Source organism: Natrix helvetica (assembly GCF_964273705.1).
Source record: "Natrix helvetica genome assembly, chromosome: 1".
In the NCBI taxonomy this organism is placed as follows: domain Eukaryota; kingdom Metazoa; phylum Chordata; class Lepidosauria; order Squamata; family Natricidae; genus Natrix; species Natrix helvetica.
The window spans coordinates 257,611,518-257,630,433 of record NC_138548.1 but is presented as its reverse complement, the minus strand read 5'-3'; the positions used below and the strand labels follow the sequence as shown (position 1 = coordinate 257,630,433).

The following is an 18,916-nucleotide window of genomic DNA, read 5'->3' as shown; positions in this document are numbered from 1 at the left end:
CCTCTTTCTCCTACTATTTTTGGGATTGTGGCTCTTGACATGCCACTGAACAGCTGTTTTTAGTTGTCTTCCCAGGGAAAATTACATACCCTTATTATAGGAACCAAAATTTGGATGAATTTAATCAGTTTCTGATTTGTGATTATTAGTTCCGACTGATTAGAAATGATGGGCTGGGAAATGGAGATACATTTTCTGTAGTTGTAGGGAATGCTTCAAAGTATATTAGGAATGCTAATTACATTATCACCCAACTCATCCAAAATCTGGCAGTTAAGCTATATTTCTTGTATAGTTTGCAGCATGATGCAATGATTCACGTTACAATTGATTGATTGCATTTGTATCCCACAGCAATGTAACAACTCTTGGTGGCCTATATCGCATAATTTAGATGAATGTATAAAACATTTATGCTATGGTTGAAATAATTGATTAAATAACAGTCATAACACCCTTGAAATGAGTATACAATTTAGCTACTGTATATTAAAATGGAATAACAGATGGTGTAGAGCAGTGTTTCTCAAACTTGGTGACTTTAAGTCCTGTGGACTTCAACTCCCAGAATCCCCCAGCCAGCACAGCTGGCTGGGGGATTCTGGGAGTTGAAGTCCACAGGACTTAAAGTCACCAAGTTTGAGAAACACTGGTGTAGAGCATGAAGAGAATGCTCTCTGAAATAGGTACATTTATTACAGACAAATCTGGCATTAATCATCAGCATCTGGAGGCCAAGGACACCCCCAGTGCAGTTAACCTGGCTTGCAGGTTGGAGAAACCAGGTTGACACCGCTACCACATTGGGAGGCTCTCTTCTTCTGAAATGCTCTACAGATAGTCCCTGATGTATGATCATAATTGAGCCCAGAATTATGGTTGTAAGTCATGGTGTTCATTAAGTGGGTCACCATATGACTCTGCCCATTTTTATAACCCTGTATGTAAATAGTTGTTAAGTGAATGTCAGAGTTGTTAAGTCAACCCATTTTCTTCTGTGAGTGTTTTTTTGCCGGAACCCAGAAGTAAATGCTGGAAAGTTGAGGTCTTGTGACTGCAGAATGCTGCAAATGGCTGTAAATACAAACTGGTTGTGAAGCACTCAAAATATGACCGTGTGACCATGCAGGAGGAGGTGCAGCTGTTGAAACTCTGGAACTCAGTCATACATAGCTCTTGGGAAGCCTATCGTAACTTTGAATGGTTGCTAAGCAATTGGTCATTAAGCAAGGTCTGTGTGTATAGGATGCTTTCTGTCATATTTCCATTGATTTCACTATCAGTCTAAAACTCAGGCCAATTATTGGAGTATCAGCTTAGCCTCACCTTGCAACCAATCCCATTTGTGTACAGATATCACACCCTTTCTACCGTCAAGTGTAGAAAATCAGGAGTCCGTGAAATTCAAATGAATTTATTGTAAACTAAAGCTCCCTACAAGAACCTGAACGACTAATGATCAAAGCAAATTGGTGACAGATAAGTGTCAACAGAATTCCAAGTAGGCTGGACTTTGATCTCTTGTGGATGCGTAGGGACTCAAGATTGATGATACATTTGACCCCTTCCTTGGGCTCAGCTTGGTTAACTCCTACATCTACCATGGTGCAAACCCTCAGGGCCTTCAGGGACTTTGCCACTTATACCTGAGCAGTTGGAGCTTTAACCCCAACTTGCCTCTCACCTTAAATTGAACTTATTAGTCACCTACCTCCTCTCACATTTGAGGCCATTCCTTTGAATCACTGGCAGACAGACTGAGCATTTCATGGGGTATATGTGAAATCTTAATACTTCTCAGATACTCAAACTCCATTGACCTAACCTCTTGTCTAGGTAGGCTGGTGCCAGGGATCTTCATCCTGGACCCTCCTCACTCTCTTTCAGCGGTGGTCCTTCTAGACCAATTTCCAAATCTTGCCAACAATTGATCTTGCCAAATTGCAGCCTGAAGCAAAAGAAAGGTCCACACTAAAATAAAACCAGATTACCACTGCCTCTGAATTATTGCATTTGACAATTGCTGAATAAAATGAGTCTTAAGGAGGTGTGCTCCAATGTTTCTTCCCCCTTCCTTTTATAACTTCATCTATATTCAGATTAGAACTGAAATTGAGGCACAGGCACAGAGAATCAAGGAGAGGGAAAAAAGAATATCTGCATAACGTGTGGCCATTTTCAAAACCATTTATGTACATGGAAACTCATGAATGCTTGTAGATGTAATAGTCTGTCAGATGGCTTGATTAAAGGAGCCCAAGCTTGGACTTACTCAGCTTTTCTTCAATAAGGGGAAATTAACTTCTCTAAGCCTAGTTCAAGTTGTTAATAACTTGTGTAGGTAAGTTTCAGCAATATTTCCTCACTCTGGCACATAGGTGAAGGTGCTGCTTGATGACATCCTGGAGAAATTGACGGATGAGTTTAACATTCCTGAGCTGATGGCCAAAGTAGAAGAGAGAACACCATACATTGTGGTTGCCTTCCAAGAATGCGAACGCATGAACTTTCTCACTTGTGAGATTAAGCGGTCACTGAGAGAGCTGGACCTGGGACTGAAGGTACAGACACCCCCACACTTCACTTTTTGTACAATTTTGAACACAATTTAGAGATGACAGGAAAACACTCAGTTTATGAGGGGTAGCCTCTTTCTTTCTTTCTTTCTTTCTTTCTTTCTTTCTTTCTTTCTTTCTTTCTTTCTTTCTTTCTTTCTTTTAATCCAGCTCGCACAGCTATTGTAGGGAAAATAGGAAGAGAAAAATATGAATGAATGCTCACAGCTTTGAGTTATTTATAAAAATAGTAAAGGTGGAATAAATATATAATAAATAAATATACATAAAATAGCTAATAGTTTGCATTATTGCCATTTTAAAAACCAAGCAAAAGCTAGAAAAATGGCAATTCACTCAAATAATGAGAAAAGCTTGAGATACAGCAGAAGTATATAGACTATTCCACAAATAATCTCCCTGTTATTTTAGGAGTTTTTCAAGTTGTTAAACTAGTTGTTTTTCCATTTCTCTACACTTGTTTGCAACTGAAGGGTGAATGATTTTCACCCTGCAAATCCTACCAAATGTGCTGTTTTCCCATGTTGAGTGCATTTTGGCTGAAATGTGTCTGTCATGCTTCTTTTTCTTACGTGTTTTAGGGTGAATTAACCATGACCAATGACATGGAAACTTTACAGAATGCCATCTTCTTGGATATGGTGCCTGAATCATGGACCAGGAGAGCTTATCCTTCCATGTCTGGTTTAGGCACTTGGTTCACCGACCTTCTCAATCGCATCAGAGAGCTTGAAACATGGATAGGAGACTTCGTGCTACCATCGGTGGTATGGCTGGCAGGATTCTTTAACCCACAGTCTTTCTTGACAGCCATCATGCAGTCCATGGCCCGAAAAAATGAGTGGCCTCTGGATAAAATGACGCTGCAATGTGACGTGACTAAGAGAAACCGTGAAGAGTTCACCAGTCCTCCGCGGGAAGGTGCATATATTCACGGCTTGTTCATGGAGGGTGCACGCTGGGATATGCAGGTAAATGCAAAGATTTAAAGGTTGCTGCTACTTGATAAGTCACTAAAATGAGGGAAGGGGGCATTCCTTATTGTGAAACAAACGTTCCAGAATAATTAGACCAGGACTGTGGCTCACCATTAACTTAGATTTGCTACTTCTCTGGGGAAAATTCAAACTCACCTCCAGGAAGTATGCCATTTGTCACTAAAAGCCTGGGGTAAGAGCTCTGTCATGCATATTCATAGCCTTCTTCTACAAGTACAAAATTGGTATTTTCCTGGAATTCATCACATTGAGATACTGTAGATGGATCATAATCATGAACTGGGAAGGTTGCATTAAAAGCATAGTGTGTGGAACATTTCAGGCACAAATCTTTAAAGCCAGCCAAGAGCTGATCATTGTTTCAAGTGGCAAATAAAGCAAATAGCAGAAGGTGGTGGTTGTAATGTGGACGGGGGGGGGGGGGGATAAACTTCAATGCCTTACCAATTCGTTTTACTTAGCTTTTGCTTTTACACTTTTTAAAGGGTTTTCATTTCTGTGCTGCAGCTTGCATGTTCAGAGAGGAAGAAATCTGTGTCAAATAGCTAAACATGAAGCAGAGACCTCAAAAGAATTCTTCTCTGCTTTTCCTTTGTGAGACACTTATGGCAGCTTGGAAAGAACTCTGCCCGATTTTTTTTCCTGCTCTGGCTAGATGAGTTGGGACCCAAAGAACTGTCCAGCCCATCAGCTTACATAGAAGTCTAGGCTTAAGGAGCCTATAGAGAAGGCAGGGGACATTTCCAGGGTGCAGGCCTAATTTGGATCTTAATTTGCCATTGTGGGTCCGACACCTTTAGGAAGATTAGATTCTCCATAGCTGCTTTCTCCACCCCATCTCTTCCGTGATCCTGAGCCCTCCCCTCTAATTTTCCCAATTGACAATTGGCATCAGTGGAGACTACTTCAACGTCCCGGTAGTACAGGAGGTATTTTTGAAAGCAGCCCAGGAGGCATTTTGGATTTTAAAAAGAAATTGCAGGGCTTGATTACTCTGCCTTCAATCATCCAGGGTGTGGATGAAAACTAGATTTAAGTATAATGGATGGAACCAAAGCAAGTATGCCGAAAATAATGGTGCAACAAAATAGTACTTAATATAAACTATTTTGGCATTGTTCTGATGGTTGCGTTCTCAGTGAACTTTTATTTTTCCATCCTCTTCTCACCAGAGAAGCTATTTCAAAATCCTATGTTTTAAAGAGAAGGAAGCAAAATTACTGATCTCAGAATCTGCATTTCCACTGGCATTACACCTGCATTATATTGTGCACTACACCTCTTCTGCCTCCCACTCCACAACTCTTTATTTTTGGCAGGAAAGACAGAAAACCCTTGCCAAAGGAACAGCTGGTGCTGCTAGCCTTGAAGCTGAAATGCTTCTTGGCTCTTAGCCCATTTCTGAAGCATTCCAATCAATGCCTTTTATTCTTTAGCCTTGTCCATCTCAGAGTATCAGGTCAGAGCCATCTCATTGCTCAGTTCTTTGACCTTGCATGAGCCCTAGCAAGAGGAACCAAGGCTCAGAGCTCAGAGGCTGGAGGACCTGTGGAGCTTTCCAAAAGGTGTAAGCATAAGCTGAAAAAGGCTAAGTCTGAGTAGAACAGTGAAGGGTGGCATTCATTTTCCTGTAAAAAGGACAGGGTACTTGAATGAACGGCAGAGTAAGAGTGATGCTCTTGTCCAGCAATCAGAATAAGGTATTAAAGAACCTGGATGATAATTAGAAACTCAGAGGAGTAGCAAAAGCTGGGAAGAACACCAGACTTTTCTGAATCACTTTTTTTCAGACTGTTTGTGATTCTTGGGAATCGTTTCATTAACATGGCTACACTCCAAGCACTTTCTATCAGGCAGTTTCTGTTGAGCTGCATCTAGAACAGTGGCTCCCAACCTTCTTTTGGCCATGCCCCACTTAAGAATCTCTAAAATCCTGATCCCTCCCCCTCCGGTGACATATAACTCTTACTTTATTCAAAAAGTGAACTCTGCTCACATGGGAGAAGCCTAAAAGGCCATTAATTTGGTTTAAACAAGGTTCAAATTTCCCCATTAAAAATCAAATTGCCTACGTGTGGGGCATGGACCTCACGTTGGGAACCACTGATCTAGAGGCAGCTGTTCCAGTGGTGAAATTCAATTTTTTTTACTACCAGTTCTGTGGGCGTGGCTTGGTGGGCATGGCAGGGGAAGGATACTGCAAAATCTCCATTCCCTCCCCACTCTGGGGCCAGCCAGAGGTGGTATTTGCTGATTCTCCGAACTACTCAAAATGTCTGCTACTGGTTCTCCAGAACCTGTGAGAACCTGCTGAATTTCATCCCTGAGCTGTCCCTCTGAATCTCCATCCCCCAAGACTTTCCTCTTCAAAGTCGTCCTGGAGGAACAAGGACCTATAACTACTGTAATTGATTGTTTGTCTAGGGTATCTTTCCCTTAATAATTGCCCTTCAGATGTTAATATCTGTCTAGGGCAGGGGTTCCTAAAGTTTTGCCATCACACCCTTAGTGCAATCTTAATGTACACACCTCCCCCCCAAAAAAATCCAAACACCAAAATGAACACAGATAAACAATGAAAACAACAAAATGAAATTTTGGGAAAGGTGGATTTTGTAATAATATAAAGGTTCTCCATAGCTCCCCTAGACTCTGTGTTTCCCAAGGTATGGGTGATGCACTATAATATCATTGAATAAAGCAAAAAATAATTTAAAATATTTAAGCAATATTTATACCAGCTACTCGTAATCGTCTGATTCTTGTTAATTTTAACAACAGAAATGTGTACCAGCAACCTTAGAACTGATTATGCTGATCATTCTAACAAGCCTTTCGGAGTCCAGTTAAAAATAAAGATGTTGTAATTCTTTATTATTTGTATTTTTTTTTTGCCTAGATTGCCCTCTGTACATATTTTGTCCATATGTATCTCTTCTTTTATAGCCTTAAATTGTACTATAAAGCTGGCAAAATGGTAGGACTTCTATGCCTGTGGGCTATTGGGAGTTAAAGGTATATAATATTGGAAAATATAGAGTATTTTTAAAATTAAGCATTTATGATTGTGATGGAAATACAGTAGGCTGAAAGTGAGTATTAGGCTTCAGGTGCCATGATGTTGTCAAATTTGAAGAAACTTAATGTAGTATTTATCCAGGGTAATAAGGTATATCGGCTGAAGATTAGTGCCTATTAAGTGTGATTTGAAGTATCATCAAATGACAGAATTGGAAGGGGCTATTTAGCTCCCTCAGTTCAACCCCTTTTGGAAAGAGGAAAACAAAATATACAAGCAATTTGCCGAATGTCAGAAAAGTAGACAGTAAAAACTGTTTTATACTGGCTTGCACATGGCCCTATGTATCCCAGTATTATGTACCTTTTTATTTCTGTGGTGTTTTTTTTTCATTACTTCTTTTTAAAAAAGAAAATCTTTGTGTTCTTAAAAATGGTAATCCAAGTTAACAAATATTGCATTATTAGGTTTTAGGTTTAGGTTTATTAAATTTATAGACCGCCCCCTCTCCCCGTAGGGACTCGGGGCGGTGTACAGACCGTTCGTGTATGAAACAACAAAACATAACATAAAACACCTGACAAAACAACGCAAACATACCGTCTGTATATACAACCCAAACTAATTAAATAATTAAAAACAATTCTAAAACCAATTTAAAACCCCAAAATTTAAAAATTTAAAAAGCCATCCAGGAAGGTCAGTAATGGGTGTTACCTGTAAGTACAATTACAATTACAATTAGGCCAGGCCGGCTAGTCGAAAGAGGTGGGTCTTGAGTTTCTTGCGGAAGGAGCGGAGGTCCAAGGTGGTTCTAATATCGGGGGGGGGGAGGTCGTTCCAGAGGGTTGGGCCCATCACAGAGAAGGCCCTATTCCTAGGCACCGCCCGCCCGCACTGCTTAGCAGAAGGTACCCGGAGGAGTCCCTCTCTGTGAGAGCGGATTGGTCGCAGGGATGTGTGGGGTAGAATGCGATCCCGCAGGTAACTAGGTCCCGAGCCATGGAGCGCTTTAAAGATGACAATCAGCACCTTGAAACGCACCCGAAAAGCCACAGGCAGCCAGTGCAGCTCGCGCAGGAAAGGTGATATAGGAGAGTACCTAGTACTCCCCATAATAACCCGCGCGGCTGCATTCTGAACCAGCTGGAGCCTTCGGGTGCATCTCAAGGGGAGCCCCATGTAGAGAGCATTGCAGTAATCAAGACGGGAAGTCACCAGGGCATGAGTGACTGTGCAAAGGGCGTCCCGCTCTAGTAGGGGGCGCAATTGGCGCACCAGGCGAACCTGGTGGAACGCCCCCCTAGCCACGGCTGTCACATGATCATCTAGCGACAGCCGGGAATCTAGGAGGATGCCCAAATTGCGTGCCCTATCCACCGGGGGCAGTCGTTCCACCCGATGGCCAGAGATGGAACACACTGGCTAAAGCGGGGCGCCGGTAGCCACAGCGACTCCGTCTTGGAAGGGTTGAGCTTGAGTCTGTTGTCACCCATCCAGACCCGCATGGCTTCCAGACACCGGGACATCACCTCGACGGCTTCGTTGGGGTGGTTCGGGGTAGAGATATATAGCTGAGTGTCATCTGCATACAGATGGCACTCAACCCCGAATCCTCGAATGATCTCGCCCAGCGGTTTCATGTATGTGTTGAACAGGAGAGGTGAGAGGACCGACCCATGTGGCACTCCACACGTGAGCAGCCTCAGGGTCGACCTCTGCTCCCCTGCCAACACACATTGCGTCCGACCGGAGAGGAAGGAGGAGAACCACCGCAAAACGGTGCCCCTCACCCCCATCCCCTCCAGCCGACGCAGTAGGATACCATGGTCGATGGTATCGAAAGCCGCTGAGAGATCTAACAGGACTAGGATGGAGGAACAACCCCCATCCTTTGCCCTCCAGAGATCATCCACCAACGCGACCAAAGCCGTCTCAGTGCTGTGGCCGGGTCGAAAACCGGACTGGCACAGGTCTAGATAAGTAATTTCCTCCAGGTGTCGAGGGAACTGTTTCGCCACCACACTCTCAACAACCTTCGCTAAGAAGGGAAGGTTGGAGACAGGACGATAATTGGCTAACTCTACTGGGTCCAGGGAAGGCCTCTTAAGCAGGGGCCTCACCACCGCCTCTTTCAAGGCGGCTGGTAGGAACCCCTCCCTCAGCGAGGCGTTCACCAGCCCCAGGAGCCAGTCTCGTGTAGCCTCCCAGGCTGCCAGTACAAGCCAGGAGGGACACGGGTCCAATAAACATGTGGTGGCCCGCAGTCGCCCGCGTAGCCTGTCCATATCCTCGGCGGCAACAGAGTCAAACTCCTCCCAGAGTGGTGCCTCAAGACTCACCTCCGGTGTCTCCCCAGGATCACTGAGGGGGACCCATTCACTCCGGATCTGAGCGATTTTGTCCTGCAGATATTCCCCAAATTCCTCTGCCCTACCCTGCAAAGGGGCTTCCCGCGGCCTCTGTGAAAGGAGGGAGCGGGTCATCCGAAACACATAATATTTATGTGACCATATGTCCTCCTTCACATGTGCGTGGACTGATATGTAGTTTGAGAACTATTTAGAACTGTAGAACAGTAATAATATTTTATAGGTATGGCAAAACAGAGCAAAGTGTGCACTGTATTTTAGAAGATGGGGAAAATTAATTTGAGACTGGCAAATGATAATGAAATTAACTAAGGACAATAATCAGGTATTGCACTACATGAACTGGCATCTCTCTCTCCCTCCCTCCCCCCCTCTCTCCTGCATGCTCCCTCCCTTTTTCTACCCATCCTATTTTTCATTATTGAAAAGGAGTGGGTTAGTAATTCTAGCACTGGGATTAGCAAATATTCCTGATAGCAATATACAAGTGATAGAGAAAAATGAAGATAAGGAATTAAGAGCTATTCCTTATTCCTCCTTGTTAAGGAGAAGTGAGATCTTTAGAGAAATTAGGTGACACATGTACCTTTTTACAGAATGATGAATATTTGGAAATGTATAGAGATCAAACAGAGAATAAAAAAAAAGTTCTTTAATTCAGCATGGGATGATTACCTAACGAGAGATGATTCTGAGTCAGGGACAAGGGTTATACTCGTGGGCATAAAACACAAACTATGTTGAGGAAATTAAGTGCCTTAAGTGATTAAGCAGATCATTATCAACCATCCTGGAATGAGGGTAGAATAAATTTGGAATGAAGAGCCAAAAAGTAATGGAATCTGACTAATTCAAGGAAATAATAATAATAATAATAAATAAATAAATATTATAAATAAATATAAATAATATAAATATAAATATAAATATAAATATAAATATAAATATAAATATAAATATAAATATAAATATAAATATAAATATAAATATAAATATAAATATAAATATAAATATAAATATAAATATAAATATAAATATAAATATAAATAATATAAATATAATAATAATAATAATAATAATAATAATAATAATAATAATAATAATAATAATAATAATCCACACACATATTACGAAAATACGTTACGACGTCCTAGGCCTCTGGGTGGGGCCCGACTAGTAATTAATGCCAAATCCGGCGAAGCAACTGGCCACTGTGATACAATTCTGTTGATATAATAATAATAATAAGAGCAAGGAAGTAAAGTGATAGTATAAGAGACAAGATCATATTTTGTTGTCTTCTCCACATGCAAGTCCCTACAAGGCTTTATTTCAAGGCTTTTATGTTCAAACTTTTCCAGCCCAAAAACATGCTGGCAGTCCAAAAAAACACGCAGGCAATAGTAGCGGCAACCGAGGGAACCGGTTTGTGGTCGTGGCCAGCCTGGGTCGCTGCCAGTTCCAGCAACCCAGGCCGGCATACCACTCTCGGTTCGGCTGAACAAGAACCCATCTCTGGGCATACTCAGGAACAGAAGAGAAAAAAAGGATAAAATAGCTTGATTCTAGGGCATGAAAAGAAATCTCAAAAGATGTTCCTGGCGACTTCACTGAAGAAGAATTTCTCAGTAACAAACCTTTTCAAGCAAAACTATTCAGACATATCAGGATGAATTCTCCCCCAACCCCCAAAACAATTCCCCGTTAGACTCATCAGCCCTGCAATTGAGGCAAAATCTGTGGGGACTTCACCTGGTCTTTGACAATAACAAACAATGACTATTTTAAAGTTGCTTCCTATGGATATGTTTTGTTGTGAAGCACAACATAAAAATAATTATGTTCTTTCTTAGTGCCTAAGCATGTTTTTCCCCCCCAACTGGGGATATATGTGGTGAGAGAATAAAAGCATTTCTGTGTTAGAGCAAACCTTCTGATTTTCCATCCAGTAGCAACATATGTATTCTTGTGGGGGTCAAATGGATGACAGCTTAAAAATTAGTTACTGTGAGGTGTGTAGCCAATTTTTCTGGGATACATATCCACTAGAAATTAATCTTTGGAAAGGATGGGAGGAGAACTGTCAGCACTGATTGTAGCCATCTTTTTAAAAGGAAATGTCTTGCTAAAGTGGAATTGTTTCCCAAAGGGGTTGTTCAGAATTTCTTTACACCAGGTTTAGGCCTGGCCAGCTGCCTGAAAACTTTTTTTTTGGTTTCGTGTATTTAGATGAGAACAAAAGAAACTTTATGGAAGCAAGTTTGTACCACTAAAACAAGATTTAAGGAGAGATTTCCTATACACTATAAAGCAAAAAAGCCTAGAGTAAATCTCATACATTCTCAGGTGGGACTTTACCCAATGGGTTCAGCCAAGACTTCTACACAGTGGTGGGATTCAAATAATTTAACTACCGGTTCTGTACCCTAATGACCAGTTGGGTAGGCATGGCCCGGTGGCAGGGGTGGGTTCCTGCCAGTTCTAACCTCTTCTACAGAAGAGGTTCCACAAATCTACAGTGCTGTTTAGAACCGGTTCCAGCTCCCTCCCCCCGCCCGTCTGCACATCATCAAGATGAAGAGCGAGAGGAGGAATTCTGGGAATTGAAGTCCACAAATCTTAAAGCTGTCAAGTTTGAACACCCCTGGGTTTTTTTCTCTAAAGGGTTAGGGGTGCAAGGGTCTTGTAACTTGACAGCTTTAAGACTTGCGTGCTTCAAATGCCAGAGTTTCTAAGCCAACACTTTGGTTGCTAAGCAAGAGCTTTGTTAAGTGAGTTTCACCACATTTTACAAGTTGGCCACGCCCACCCAGTCACATGGCTGGCAAGCCCACCTGGTCACATGGCTGGCAAGCCACTCCCACAAAACAGGCCACACCTATAGAAGAGGTTGTAAAAAGTTTGAAACCCACCACTGCCCGGTGGTCATGTGAACTGGGCGAGCGTAGCCAACTCAACGTCACTCACATCGATGAGCTCTTCACCTTAGCTGTTACAATGTAATAAGGGTTAACTAGATAGGCAGTTTCTGTAACCAGGGCAATAATTATTAGGCTAGAAACAACACCAGAATGTTTCCTTCCTGCCTTCCTTACAGGATTAGCCCTGTAAAGTGGAAAAAACAAAATGCGATTTCTTCCAACAGCCAGTTCTCCAAACTGCTTAGAAAGTTAACAATTGGTTCTCCCAAATACGTGTGAACTGGTTGGATCCCACTACTGCTTCTACACCATCCCTTTCATTGTGCTGTGTATTGCTAATTAATCATCAAGTTGCCTTTGCCTGCTAGCTAATGGAAGGCTATATACTGGAGAATAAGCATTGCCTTAATTAAGGCAAAGACAGGAATTGTTAGTGAATTTCCTGTTTTGCCATTAATTATCCATGCAGGGATTCCTCCTCCATCTTCATTAGCTATCCTTAATCATTGGTTGGAAAGGTGGAGGTGCTTAAATACCGGAGGAAACAGCGATTTGTGGGCTATCATTTTAATAGCTTTGCTTATCTCTCTTTTCCATGTTTCTATATAGGTAGTCCTCAACTTACGACACTTCACTTAGTGACCATTTGAAATTACAATGGCACTGAAAAAAGGGACTTATGATCATTTTTCACACTTAACAACCATTGCAGCATCCCCATGGTCACATGATTTACATTCGGATGCTTGACAACTTTATATTCATATAAATTCATATTTAGGAGGGTTGCAGTGTCTCGGGGTCACCTTTTGCAACCTTTTGACAAGCAAAATCAGTCTTCATTCATTACCGGATTCATTAACAAATGTGGCAAGAAAAACCATGAAATGGGGCAAAATTCACTTAACAAATCTCTCACTTAGCAATATAAATTTTGGGCTCAGTTGTGATTGCAAGTTGGGGACTACCTGTTTTGACTAGGCAATATGGTTACAATTTCATACTGTAAGCTCCCCAGAATGACCTGGTGATAAGATGGGCGGTGTTCTGACCCAGCTCCCCAAACATGACAAACCAGGGGTGGGTTCCTGCCAGCTCTAACCTCTTCTATAGAAGAGGTTCCACGAACCTACCGTGCCGTTTAGAACCGGTTCTAGCTCTGTCCCTGCACCTGTCCGCACCACACTTGCCCCGCCCGCTGCTCACTGATTGGCTGGCTCACCAATCATCCCGCCCACTTCTAAGAGTCCTATCTAAACCTTAAAGTCTTAAAGCTGTCAAGTTTGAACACCCCTGGGTTTTTTCCCTAAAGGGTTAGGGGTGCAAGGGTCTTGTAACCTGACAGCTTTAAGAGTTGCGTGCTTCAAATGCCAGAGTTCCTGAGCCAACATGACTGGATGAGGAATTCTGGGAGTTGAAGTCCACAAGTCTTAAAGCTATCAAGTTTGAACACCCCTGGGTTTTTTTTTCTAAAGGGTTAGGGGTGCAAGGGTCTCGTAACTTGACAGCTTTAAGACTTGCGTGCTTCAAATGCCAGAGTTCCTGAGCCAACATTTTTATGCTAAGCAAGAGTGTTGTTAAGTGAGTTTCACCACATTTTACAATTTGGACGCGCCCACCCGGTCACATGGCCAGCAAGCCACTCCCACAAAGCAGGACACACCTACAGAAGAGGTTCTAAAAAAATTTGAAACCCACCACTGCGACAAACCCTCTGTAGTTGAAGCAATGATTCCTTTTATTAGGCGCGTCAGTAGCTCTGGCAAAAAGTTTCTCTTTCACTGCAGGCTAACAAGTCTATCCAGCAGGGAGATGAAGAGTTGTCTGCCACATCTATTCATCTCTGCCCCCTTTTTATCCCCAGAGCTAGAGTGGGGCTTTGCTAGCAGTGGTGGCTCTTCAGGGGTGAAATCTTCTGAAGTCTTCTACTGGTTCACTTTGCGACAATCAGCTGTGCTGCGCGATCATCGAAACCTTTTAAAAACTTTTTAAAAGCATTTTAACTACCTGACGATCAGCTGTGACAATCAGCTGTGCCGTGCAATCGTCGGAACTTTTTAAAACTTTTTTTAAAACATTTTTTTTTACTACCAGTTCAGGCAAACCGGGAGTATTTTTTACTACTGGTTCACCCGAACCGGTAGTAAAAAATGCTTCCGGTTTGCCTGAATTATAGTAAAAAAAATGCTTTAAAAACATTTCGCCCCTATGGCTCTTCCTTCGGCCCACTGATTTCCACTGTTCTCCTCTGCTTTCTGTGCATCCGTGTGTCAGGCACTGGACCCAGCTGTTCCTCCTCTTCCTCCTCAGCCACCTCTAGACCTGGGGGCTGTTGGCTCTCCATCTGAGGGCTGATGGACAGCCCATGCTCTGCCTCTGTCTGTTTCTCTCTCTCTGACAGCTCCACTCCCTCTTCCCCCCTTGGAGCTCTCAGGTTGCCTTGATGCTGACCCTGACTCGCACCCCCTCCTCCTCCTCATCTAATTTGGCTGCTGGAGAGGCCAGCAGCCACCAAGCCACAACAGGCGAGCAATACATTTGGTAAATAAATGAATACAATTTTACAATTCTTTGATCCTTTCCACTTTTTATTCTAGTCTCTATACTTAGAGGTGCTGCTCTTTGAGTCCAGCTTGACATCCGTTGGTTGCTTTGTGCTTGCCTACTCAATGACCAGTTTGTATTTCTAATGCTGCATGCAAAGGCCAAGTTTCCATTCAAGCAGTATATCACACTGCTTTAATGTCTGATTAAAAACAACTGTAGAAAAGTCCAAATCTGATCAGAGCAGCCGCATGGGGAGAAGAGGAGCTTAATCCATGTACATGTGCGTCATATTTTCTTCACCTAAGTTACCCTCTCTGAAGCTGCTATTAGCATTGTCAATGAAAAAAACAAATATAAATATTTTTTACCTTCCATCTAATGTTGAGTGTCTCAGTCATATTTGGTTGGATTTCTGTTCCCAAGAATCAGGTAGTATTTAACGAGGCACTGTTGAATACTTTTGCGACTCGGTAATTGCTCTGCTTCCTGGTCCATTTATTGTTCAGGCTTATGTTTGCAAGGATTAACCTATTTTAAGGAGTTCAAACTTGGCTAATTCGGAACAGTTAAATTATCTACAAAAGTGATTACATAGTTGCTTCATTATTTTCAAAACTCTGCACAAATTAACATACTTCACGCAGAAGTTTTTGGACACAGCATTAAGGGTAAGGTGTGCAAAATATTGTACTTTGAATCACTTCTAAGTGTGTAACCGTGAAATGTCTTGCTTTGAGGCAAATGTGATGCTTCTAGTGTGAAGCTGTCTGTTATGAATATTTTGGTAGTGTAATCAAAACGGGTTGTTTTCATGAAGTTCTGTGCTCAGAATGATTCGTCTCTTGTAAGAAGAATAGGCAGAGTTAGCAATATCTCATTTTTTAAAAATTACTCTTTGCAGACTGGATTGATTGCTGATGCCAGACTGAAGGACTTGACTCCACCCATGCCGACTATTTTCATTAAAGCCATCCTTATTGACAAGCAAGACGCACGCAACGTATATCCTTGTCCTGTATATAAAACCCGCCAACGGGGTCCTACTTATATTTGGACATTTAACTTGAAGACTAAAGAGAAACCATCCAAATGGATTTTAGCAGGGGTTGCTCTCCTCCTGCAAATTTAGACTTCACTTCTCTTTTTCTAGCAAAAAAAAAAGGTCATCTTTTCTTATTTGGTATTCGCTTCGAAGAATGAATGAATGCCCAGTGTTGTCTCATGCTTGTATACATCTTTCAAAAAAGAAAAAGAAAGAAAGACGAGTTGAATTATCTTCAAGCACACCACAGGGTTTCAAGTTTATTACATTGTTAAATAAAAGGTGCCTACTTGGTTTATGTACCATAAATAAGTAATAACTGTTATCCAACTTGCAAAACAGGGGACATGTTTAAATAATAGGTAAACAGGCAAAGAAATTCATCTAAGGCAGTCTTAGATCTTCAGATATGTTGGGATTATAACTCTGAAAATTCCCAATTAGCATGGTTGTGCTAATCAATATTTCTGGAAGTTGTAATCCTGGTGTATTTGGAGTCTACTGCCAGCGTGAAAAAGGCTGGCTTCAGTTGAAACATTCTCGAATGGTGACATAAATATTGCATTAGCTTCAGTGGGAAGACCATTTCATCAAAGAGATCCAGATCCTAAAAAGCTTATTTTCCCTCTTTCCTTTCAGCCACAGTTCATTTGGCAAGGAGGCCTAGAATGGAAGGGTTGAGTAAGTGTTTGAAATGGATGGTCTTTTGGGTGTCTGGTCCTAAACCACGAGAAGCTTGAAAGATCAACACCACTGTGTTGAATGGCATATAAAAACATAGAGCAAGTGGTTCAAGCTCCATTTTCTGAATAATTGTATTTGCTAATTAAGCTTCAAGTCATCAAATGCAGAAAAAAGCACTTCTTTTTAGTACTCCTACCGCTGGTGGGTTCCTACTGGTTTGGACTGGTTTGGCTGAACTGGTAGTAGTTTGGTGGCCTGGGTTGCCGGAACCGGCAGCACCATCTTGTTTTTGCTTCTGTGCATCCGCAGAGCAATTTTTATTGCAGTGGACATCAAGCATGCATACGAAGTACCCACAAGTGAACCAGCAGTAGTGACTGCCGGAACCCACCCCCGACTCCTACTACTGCTGCATGGTGTAAACAGAAAGTGTTGCTGTGCTGGATTTTTTTCTCCCGAGCCAAATATTGGCATTGACTTAAAAATGAGTCTTTCATGCACTTTCAGGCCTTAAAATGGCTTCTACTGTACAGTGCAGTGGAGTTGGCATGGTAATGGCTTCACAGCATTCCACAAGGAGGCTCCCTCTTGTAAGTGGGAAAATCCAACATTAGAAATTATGTTTGGTCCAGACATTTCCCCCCTATAAATACATACCTGGGCAACGCCAGGTTATCAACTAGTTTGTTTATTAAAAAATATTTCTACTCTATTGTCATCGATGACCTTCTCCTGCCCCCTACTTTGCAATGATACTGTGTTTTCTTACTGCTCAAATTGTATGTGTCTCATTGTACATGTTAAGCTCATATCTGCTTGTCCAAACCAGCTTTTACATACATTTTCTTCCCAAATGAATGAAAACAGCTTTCTCTGGAGATAACTTGTTATCAAAACAATCTCCAACTATGATAGCTGATTCAGATGGGGGATGGTAAACTATTATCAAAATCCATGGCAAGAAGCCAGATCTATTTGTCTCCAAGGAATATATCTGATTACTGGCAAAGTAATACCAGTGTGCACTTAGTGTGTGAGATTATTGGCAGTACAAATGCTTTGTTAGAATCTGAATTGCTTTGCATCATAAACACAATGCACCAAGAATCTCAAATCTCTAGCACAAAGGCTGCCTTATTATTTTGAGAAGCTTAAGCATTTGTTGGGGGAAAAATAATCTCAGGGAAAAAAATCTTAACACTTTAAAATCCATGCTTGAGAAACTGAGTTGTAGCTCCCTCTGCTTTTCTATTTTTTTAAAAAAAATGTTAAGGGATATATAGGGGAATATGGCAGGATACAGATATGAGTAATTACATCAACTAGATATGTAATGCACTCTCTTGCAATTCACTGCTTTGATGAAAAATTAAATGTCATTAATAAAGGAACTCAATAATAACCTTTGCTGGTATCATGACACTATTAGTTTCATTTTTAAAAGTTCCCCACTGTGCTCACTTTATTTCTACAAAGAAACAGCACACAGTCTTTATTCCTCTGTGTAGATTTCCATTTACCGTTCTTCATAGCGAGATATCAAGCACTATAACATAATTTTCTGGGAATTAAAGTGAGATTTGAGTATTAAAAGCAAGTTCTGACTTTCTGAATCTTAATATTTTAGGCTCTTCTAAAATGTAAGAGGCCTTTATTCAACAGAACAGCATGATAAAAAGGCTGGTAAAAGCTGCCACCACAGTGGATGAATTGGTCATCCATACTCAGTGGAAGCAATTTGGTCTCAGTGGCACTGCACAATCTTTGAACTTGTTCCATATTCCCCATTACGGTGGCTTGAAAGAGAATTGTAATGGGAAACGTACGGCATATTAAAGGGCAACCATGATAAGTCTGAAATCGAAAGCTTGACAAACTGCAAGGTTAAACACCTGTGTGTTTTTTAAAAAATAGTTCTTAGAGCACTTGTATTTTAACACAAAAAGAAGGGGAGAAAGGCATGAACTGACCTCGAAATTTTAAGTGTGAAGACATAGGCTCTAAGGTGATGAATACTGCAGTATTCAGTGTCACTGCAATATAAAAGAGCAATGCTAGGAAGCTTTGTTGACTGATTCTGTCTGGTCTATCCAGGAAATTATTGACTTCTCTTGCTGACAACTTGTGGATGCAGGAGACTGAAGAAGGTACCCTTAACTTGATACTAATGTGATGATTTAGGCCTTTCCCAACTTGCAACTGACTCTAGCACAAATATGACCTGAAAACATTTTGGTCCAGCTGTATTCCTATGGCACTACTTCCTTTCTATACCCTAGTCTCTGATTCAGTTGGAGTTAAATGACCCTTACTGTATTGATGTTAAAGTAACATCTTCCTCCATTCCAACACCTTATTCTGATAAACTCCAAGGAGAGTTTCACAGTTGATAAAATCATTAAGGATTTCGTACCCATTACCTTGGAAGGAAATAAAGTGATTATAGTGGCTGGAAAGATGATAGGTAGGAAAGTCCATCCTGCCTGTTCACTTTCATGGTATTCTGTTTGAAGAGGTATCTCCATTTCAGTATAATCCAGAAGCCAATTACAAACCCTAATGCATTGGATATATACACCATTGGATGTAAGCTATCAGTCTCAGCCACAAATGCTCATATTTCAGGCTAATGGTCAGTGAACTGACACCAAAGTAAGTCACCAATAGAGCTTTTATAATCCACATATAAAGAAAGACATGGACTATTATTTCTTATAAAAACCTGCTTATAAGTGGCACTGTTCAGAGGTTGTAGAA

The 18,916-nt window shown here is 41.4% G+C and overlaps 1 protein-coding gene across 1 annotated transcript in view; it reads left to right on the top strand.

The window, feature by feature from the left end:
- The window catches only part of DNAH9 (dynein axonemal heavy chain 9), a gene marked incomplete at its 5' end in the record, with an annotated part of 234,306 nt that extends 216,636 nt beyond the window's left edge, over positions 1-17,670 (top strand). The window contains 3 exons of the mRNA XM_081938079.1: positions 2,379-2,561; positions 3,158-3,547; positions 15,335-17,670. Coding sequence (XP_081794205.1) covers positions 2,379-2,561; positions 3,158-3,547; positions 15,335-15,562 — 801 coding nt within the window. The 3' untranslated portion in view covers positions 15,563-17,670. The remainder of the gene's footprint in view (positions 1-2,378; positions 2,562-3,157; positions 3,548-15,334) is intronic.
- Between the last annotated feature and the right edge of the window lie 1,246 nt (positions 17,671-18,916).